Source organism: Myotis davidii, unplaced genomic scaffold (genome assembly GCF_000327345.1).
Source record: "Myotis davidii unplaced genomic scaffold, ASM32734v1 scaffold425, whole genome shotgun sequence".
In the NCBI taxonomy this organism is placed as follows: domain Eukaryota; kingdom Metazoa; phylum Chordata; class Mammalia; order Chiroptera; family Vespertilionidae; genus Myotis; species Myotis davidii.
In genome coordinates, this window is record NW_006296413.1 from 2,859,468 (window position 1) to 2,867,657 (window position 8,190).

Sequence of the window (8,190 nt, forward strand, 5' to 3'; positions counted from 1 at the left end):
AGTACCCAGGGAGGGAGCCGGTCTCTGAGAGTGAGGTGTGTGGGGAGCCCCGAACTGGGGATCCAAGTCCAGACTCCAGCACTGACCGCGGGACACACACACACACACACACACACACACAGAGAGAAATAGAAAATTGGGTGCTTGGGCCTGTTTCCCTAGCTGTTCAAGAACGTCAGGAGCCAGATCCCGGGGGCACCCTCTCCATATCTGTAGGAAAAGAGGCCGCAAGGACTTTGGCCTTCACCTCTCAGCTTTGCCGCCGTCGAAATCCAACGGAGATGCAGCCGCCATCTTCGCAAGCGTCGCCCTGGCAACCGGCTCTGGCCAGCCGCCGTGCAGCATCCAAGCGCTCCGGGTTCCGGAAAGCTCGCGGACAAACGTTCCGGCAGCGCAACGTTCCGGCCCGAGCCTGGGGAGCCATGCGGGATGTGCTGGCTTCTTTGCTGGGCTTCTGGCGGCTAAAGCGCAATCCCTCATCCCAGCTCATAGGATTTATCTTTGCTCCTTCCCAGCCGCAGCACCTGGGCCCTGTGACCTCTGGGTCAGCGGCAGGGCGCTTTGGCTTCAAGCCTGAGTGCAGCCCTTCCAGTGTTTGAGCAGCAAAGGTAACTGGAACCATCTTCAAGCTGAAAAGGGCCATGTCCTTTCTTCCCGCCGCACTAAAAGGTCCAGGCTCAGAAAACAAAACACAAGGCTCAAGAGATTACATCCTAGGATTCTGACTGGAGTTGCAGGTTTCTAGTTTTTAGACTCCCAGAATACTTCAAAACACAAGAAATGCCACAAAAGCGGGCTGCAGAAATTGTGCTATGTTCAATTCTGTAACTGTGCGCACATCCTCAGGGGATGGACGCCTGGAAATGACCCTCCTGCCCCCTCCCCAGCCCCTGATCCCACCACCCTGGTAGGAGCAAAAGAAAAGTGAAGCAAAGACAAGGAGAAATTGCTCAGACCACAGTATTTATTTATTTCTAATATTTATTTTTCTGGTTATAAAAGTAATCCATGAAGAGCCCTAGACAGGGAGAGGTTTTGAGTCCTGCAGGCTCTAGACAGGTCACTTCTCAGAACTTCCATCTCCTCATCTGGGAAACAGGATAAGGCGCCCTGCCTTGCCCATTCCACAGAGGGCAGCACAGATCAAATGAGATAACACAGGGAAGTAGTTGGTAAAGTGGAACGTGCTGCCAAATGGAAGGGGTTAGTGTCACCACCCTCGGCTGAGGTAGCACCAAGGCCTGAGCTCCTGCCCCTCCCTTAGCCCCTGATGCGCACATAAAAAGGGGGCTGCTTGCAGCCTTGGTTCGATGGAGTTGGGGAGGGGCTGCACAAATCTGCTTTACGCCTGGCCGGATGGCGCCTCACAGGGGCCCTTCCAGAACTGGGCATCGGCTGTGGCCAGCTGGGTGAGAACCTCCTCCAACTCGGGCCCGTCCTCTGGGAAGCGCTCGGAGAAGGATCGGATGAGACCAGCAGCCGAGGCCTCGTACTCAAGAAGCTGCACTTCTGAGCCTGGGGAGGAGATGGAGAGAAAACAGCAGCAGAGAAAGGTCTTAATAGGGAAGCAGAATTGTCATCACCATCAGCAGCGGCGGCGGCGGCTAGTTCTTCCTGAGCTCTTACCGTGTGCCAAAAATTGTGTCCAATGTTTTAGGTTTATTATCTATTCCTCCTTACAATAACCCTATGAGGAAGGACATATTAGAGGGGGAGTATTTAATGAGTTGCTGCATTCATTCATTCATTTAATAAAAGATGTATTCCAGGTGCCATGGCAGGATAAACAGACACTGTCCTTGGCCGCTTCTCAACCTCTAAGCCTCAGTTTCCTCATCTGTGAAGTGGGGCTGAGCACAGTACCTCTTCCCTCAAGAAGCTGTAGTGATTAAATACAATAATGCATCAAGTGAGTGCTCAACAAGTGCTAGCTACCACCAGCAGCGTTATCTCTGACCTATTTCCTCATCTCTTAAATGGGGCAGCTCCGAGGGCCGTCTGAACACTCCTGGAAGCACTGCCCTCTAACTCACATCCCCCCACAGTGCCTTGTTGTGCTGTATAGAGCTAAGAGCACAGGCTCTGGGTTCAGATGGCCCAAGTTCAAATTCTGGTTCTGCCACCCACTAGTTGTGTGACCTCAGGCAAATACACAATCAGTCCCCCTGTGTCTGTTTCCAGCTGAAAAATGGGGACAGTTACTTCCTCATTAGGTTGTTGGGAGTTAATCCATGGGAAGTTTTTACCCAGTGCCTGGCATATGAAAGTCCTTGGAAGTTAGCTGTCATCATCACTACCAACACTACCTTTGAAAATCCAAACAAAAAAATAAAAAGAAAATCCAGCCTGTCCTTCAGGCCTCGTGTAATCACCACTTCCTCCCCAGAACCCTCCCTGACTCCCTTGAAGGTGGATGTGACCTTCTCTCTTCCTGTTCAAATCACTGTTTGCGTCTCCTGGGCACTCATGCAGGTTTTCCTAATGGGCTGTGAGCTACTTGAGACAAGGGTCTGGGTCCGATTCACCTCTTGATCCCCACTGGCCCTTGCAGGGCAGAACAATCAGAGTGATGACGATACTGTCCGTGGAACCAGCACTTACTGTGTGCCCAGCATGATCCATATTCATTCATTCAGTCACTCATTTGACAGGCACTGAGCAGCTCCAGTGTGCCAGGCCCTGTGCTAGGTGCAGGGGATATGCTGCTTCTGCTGGCATGGAGACAAGGCAGACAGGAAAGTGGCAGAGTGATGGGTGCATGAAGAGAAAGCCAAGAGGGACCAAAGGGGTTGCTTTAGATTGAGGGGTCAGAGACAGCCTCTCCCAGGAGATGCCGTTATATGGAGACCCAAATGACAAGAAGAGCCATCCAGACGAAGATCTGGGAGAGGATCACGCCAAGCTGAGGGAACAGCGAGTGCAAGGGTTATAAGAGCAGAGCAAGCTCAGGGTGTTGAAGAAACGGAAAGGCCCATGCGCCTGGAAGGCAGTAAACCAGGCAAGAGGGTTGCTGAGGTCGGCAATGGGCCAGGGCCAAAGCCCATGGAGCCTCTGGAGTGTAGAGTAAAGAGTTTAGGATAAGCCTCTTAAATGCTTCTTCCTCACCAGTAGGAGGTAATTACTGAATTTAACCCTCACTACTGCCCAGGATGTGGAAGTGAAGAGGAAACACTTTTAAATTTACTCTTGGCTCTTCTAATATCGAGCTATAAGCCTTGAGTAATTTACTCTCTGTGCCTCAATTGTCTTATCTGTAAAATGGGGTAATAAAAATATCTACCTCATTGGATTATTGTGAGGATTTAAAGGGTTGGTCCATGGAAAGCACTTAATTCAGGCTCACTACAATGTAAGCACACATCAAGGCTGGCTTTATGAATGAAGACACCCAAGCCCAGAGCAGCCAAGTGCTAGGACAAGGTCGCAGAGCAGTTCCGAAGCTCATGCTCTAACCGCTGATTGGCACCGCCTCCTCTAGGTGCCTCGTGAGCCAGATGTCAGGGTAGACGAGTCAAGGGGGGAGGGGAAGTGAATCAGCAGGTGCTGGGATCCCTAAGGGCGTTGAATACAAAAGATCCAAGTGCAATGCACACAGGGTCAGGGCTTCTGGGAATGGGATCATCACTTGAGAAGGTAGAGGGACCACAGGGCTACTGATCTCTGTCCTGGCTCTGCTGAGTCACATTGTCCCCTGGGTTCCACTTGGCCTGCTGGGTCCCAACTCACTGCCTGATGTGACTCACTTCAGGGCGAGGTCTGATTCTCTGGTACCATGCCTGCCCGCCCCGGGGTCTGCATGTTCCACTCGCCCTGGCTCTGCTGGCCTTTCTCAAACCTTCTGTTCCCATCTGATCATCGGCATGACCATGGACAGTGGTAGTGATGGTGGTGATGGTAGATGCCAAGGTTTTGGCCTGAGCTTTGGCCCGAGGAGGACTGTGGCAGGGAGATAGGTCGGAGTCACCCCAGTTAGCCTTCCCTGGGCCCCTGGTCAGTGGCAGGCCTCCTCTGTGCTCCCACAGGGCTGCACGGCCCCCACCAAAGGAGGCTCAGGAGTCCGTTACCTTCGAGGCGAGTGTTGGGCTGAACGATGAGCTTCCGAGATTCCTTGCGGAGCAGCACCGTGTCCCTGAGGCTGAGGAAGCACTCGGGGGGAGCATCCGTCACCGCCGCATACCCCTCGTACAGGGCCCGGCCTCCGGACACATCCCCTGTGGACTTCAGTACCTGCGGGCAGGCAGAAGGAGTCAGTGCCCGGGGGGCGCCCACCCCGCATCCACAGGGCTCTGCCGGGGCCGCAGCTGATGGCGCCCAGCCCTGAACCACACGTGCTCTCAGTGTTGCCCTGCTGAAGAGGACAGAGAGGCATGCTAAGTGCTTAGCACACAGTGAGTGCCTGTTAAAATATCTAACATCTATGTTATAAAGAATAAGACACCCATGCAACCGCCACCCAGCTCAAGAGTTCATCCAACTGCCTTTCCTTGCCTGCACCCTGTGGCCTCCGGGCTGAAGAAACAGCCCTCAATTCTGTGCTTTCATTCCCTTGTTTTCCCCTCAACCACACATTACGTAAACGTTGCCGTGTTCTGTGCTTTGCTTTTCTGCTCAAGTTATGTCTGCGATTCACTTGTGTTCACGCATGCAGCCCTCGTCACACCGCCGTACGGTGTTCCACTTGCAAACACACACAGGCGAACCTCTTCTGCTGATGGGTAACCTGTGCTTTTGCCACCCAGTACGGCTGGGACAGCCTTGTAGGATGAACGTCCAGGAGACGCGATGGTCTGGAGGCCAGGTGACCACGCAGCCTTACGGGCAACATGCAGGTCGTTCTACAAAGTCGCACTAACTCAGTCGGGGAAGCAGGTGGCAGTCACTGCCCTGCATATCGGGCTGCTGCGGGCAGTTTCCATTTTTGCCACGGGCGTAAATCTCACAGGATTTCATTTATGCTTCCCTGATTACTGATGAGATTGAGCATCTTCCCATAAAGCCACATCTGCCATTGGTGGTTTCTTATTTTCCTCTGTGTTCATGACTTTCGTTTATTTTTCTGTTGGATAGTCTTTTCTTCCACCTGCACACCCACACTGGGGATGGAGCCCGCAACCCGGGCATGTGCCCTGACCGGGAATTGAACTGTGACCTCCTGGTTCATAGGCAGATGCTCAACCTCTGAGCCACACAGACGGGGCTAGTCTTTATTTTTTTTAAAATATGTTTTTATTGGTTTCAGAGAGAGGAAGGGAGATGAATAGATAGAATCATCAATGATGAGCGAGAATCATCAATCAGCTGTCCCCTGCATGCCTCCTACTGGGGATTGAGCCCACAACCCGGGCATGTGCCCTGACTGGGAATCAAACGGTGACTTCCAGGTTCATAGATTTAACGATCAACCCTTGAGCCACACCGGTCGGGCTCTTCACTTTTCTAAAAATTCTTTATATATTTAGAGACTAACCTTTGTTAGTATATATGCTAACATATAAATACCCTAGCCTAGTTTGACTCATCTTCTCACCTTGTAATGAACAAAAGTTATTTCTGATGGAGTTAAAGAGATCAATCTTTTCCTTGATGGCTTGTGCTTCTCGTGTTTGGAGACATTCTCCTTCATCCTGAGGTCAGTTTAAAACTTTGCCTTTCACATTTAAACCTTTAATCTCTCTGAGGCTGGTTGTGTGTATGGTATCAGGAAGAAATCCAATTCGTCTTAATAAGGACAGCCTGTTGCCTCAGCACCACTTTCTGAACGGTGCCTCCTTTCCCCAGTCATCTGCAAGGCTACGTCTGCCATATGCCAAACAGTCGAGGCCTGGTTCTTGGTTCTGTTCCACTGGTCAGCGTGTCTACTGCTGCCCCAGTGCAACACTGAACCCAATAATCTTAGAATAAATTCTGGGAGCAAGTCTCCCAGCCCGTTCTGCTTCAGCAGTGCCTCGGCTCTTATTCAGTCCTCTGTGCTTCCACCTAACCAGTTTGGCTCAGTGGATAGAGCATCAGCCCAAGGACTGAAGGGTCCGGGTTCGATTCCAGTCAAGGGCAGGTACCTCGGTTGCAGGCTCGATCCCCCACCCTGACCAGGTGCCTGTGGGAGGCAACCAATTAATGTGTCTCTATCACATCAATGTTTCTCTCTCTCTGTTTCTCCCACTCTCTTCCATTTTCTCTACAAGTCAATGGAAAAATATCCTCAGGTGAGGATTGATAAATAAATAAACAAATTTTACAATCAGCTTGTCAAGTTCCATGAAAAATCCTCTTGGGACTTTATTCACCCTTGCTGAACTCTGTTATTAATTTCAACAACTCGTCTGTAGAGCCTTTTGGCTGGCCTAGGAAGCCAGTCCTATCATCTGCAAAACGGGAAATCGGGCGGAGAAGTAGGGTGAGTCCGGAGGGGCTTCCGAGGCAAGAGGCCTCCGCTTACCTGGAGTCTCCGTAGGAACCGCTCCAGGGCGGGCTTGCCCACTGACCGGATCTTGCTGCGGTCAAGGCGGACCCGGGCATCCGGACGTCCATCGGCGCCTGTGGTGGGAGTGATGGTAACGAGTCCCTCGCCGGCCTCTAACAGGACCCTCAGGATCACAAACCGGGCCTGCATGTGCGCCTGCAGGGCCAGGGAGAAAGGAGTCGTTTGTAGCCCTGAGATAAGATATAGTAAGTGTTCGGTCCAAGACCTGATATATAGTTCTTGCTCATTGTCAATTATCCTTACTGTATTCTCTTCTTTCCTGCCTATTCCTCTTCCCTCAGATGCCCCCTTCTTCTCATAAGGGAGGGCAGGCTGCCCTGGGGGACACAGAGGCCATTTCCAGGCAGGACCTGTGCACCCCCGGCCACCAGCATGGCCTCTGCTGCTCCAAACTCTGCCCTGTGAGAGCAGTAGCCTCACCACTCAGACCCCAAGCACTTTCTTCTCCACAATCTTGTTTGCATTCAACAGAGGGACAGAGAGGGCATCATTATTCCCAATTCACAGATGACAAAACAGAGGCCCAGAGAGGTCACGTGACTTGCTCAGGGTCGCACAGCTGCTAAGGGAGAGCCAGGGCTCACTCAGACCCATGTTTCCCGACTCTAAAATGTGTATTCTTTCGATGACATAATATTGCCTCCTGAAAGCATACTTATTTGACTTTTTAAAACATTCTACTGCTTACCCTATTTCCAAAGGACATCTCGTACCTGAGCAGTCTGGCCTGATGGCTCAGGAGGCAGATGCTTGGATTTGAACCCTGGCTCTGCTACTCACCAGCAAGTTACTTAACCTCTTTGGGCCTCGATTTCCTCATCTCTAAAATAACAGTAATAATAGTACCTACCTCCTGGGGTTACTTCATTAACAAATGAGTTAATTCATGTAAAGTGCTTAGAACTGGGCCTGGCACAAAGTCCTCAGCTAGTCAGCTATTAGGAGTCGCAGTCAAGTCATCTCACTTGATTCCCTCCAAGGTGGGTAGGGAGCTCATTACTCACATTTCACAAGACACTGATGTGACCTGTCCCCAGACGCAGTGGAGTCTGAGATTAAACCCAGTTCACGTGCCTCGTAGACTGTCCCCGCCCTGTACCCAGAATCCTGATCCTGGCCCCCATCTTAGGCTCCCCCACTCCTGAGGGCCCCCAGGGCCCCACCTGTCTCCAGTTGGAGGCCTCAGGGGTGTAGAACTCCAGAGCCAGCAGCCCAGCCCGGACCATGTTGAGCCAGTTCACGTAGATCACATCTTCTGCATCGGCCCCCTCAAAGCCAAAGATCCTGGGGACAGGAGAGGGCGGTGGCAGGGGGGTCGGAGGCTGCCTGGGCCCTGCCCTCCCTGCGGCCCCCCCCCCTGCCCAAAGAGGAGGCAGCCCCCACGCCCGCTGCTCGTACCCCAGCACTTGGGGGTGGAGGCAGAGGTAGAGGCCCACACTCTCTGCCCGGCACTCTTCGTAGCTGGAAGCGATGGTGCTAAACTTGCTGTCCCAGGTCTCCCCGCTCCGGTACCAGCTCTGAATCTGGGAGGGGAGACCCAGGAAGCCAGTTTGAGGATGGCTGCCACCCCACCTGCGCCCACCCTCCCAGCACCCTGGGCTCCGCCAAGGCCACCCTCACCTGCTCCCCTGTCTCTGGGTTGATCACTGTCTTCTGGTCGAAGTTGAACGCTCCTTTCTCATCCTGCAAGAGAAGGGTCATTGATGGGG

The 8,190-nt window shown here is 52.5% G+C and overlaps 1 protein-coding gene across 7 annotated transcripts in view; it reads right to left on the reverse strand.

Moving 5' to 3' along the window:
* Positions 1-949: 949 nt before the first annotated feature.
* DPP3 (dipeptidyl-peptidase 3) overlaps positions 950-8,190 on the reverse strand; it is a 29,505-nt gene continuing 22,264 nt past the window's right edge. For all 7 annotated transcript variants that reach the window (XM_015569045.1, XM_006771553.2, XM_006771552.2 and 4 more), the window contains exons 13-18: positions 8,102-8,164; positions 7,880-8,004; positions 7,645-7,765; positions 6,437-6,616; positions 4,065-4,227; positions 950-1,515 (exon numbers count right to left, since the gene is read on the reverse strand). In XM_015569045.1, coding sequence (XP_015424531.1) covers positions 1,343-1,515; positions 4,065-4,227; positions 6,437-6,616; positions 7,645-7,765; positions 7,880-8,004; positions 8,102-8,164 — 825 coding nt within the window. In that variant the 3' untranslated portion in view covers positions 950-1,342. The remainder of the gene's footprint in view (positions 1,516-4,064; positions 4,228-6,436; positions 6,617-7,644; positions 7,766-7,879; positions 8,005-8,101; positions 8,165-8,190) is intronic.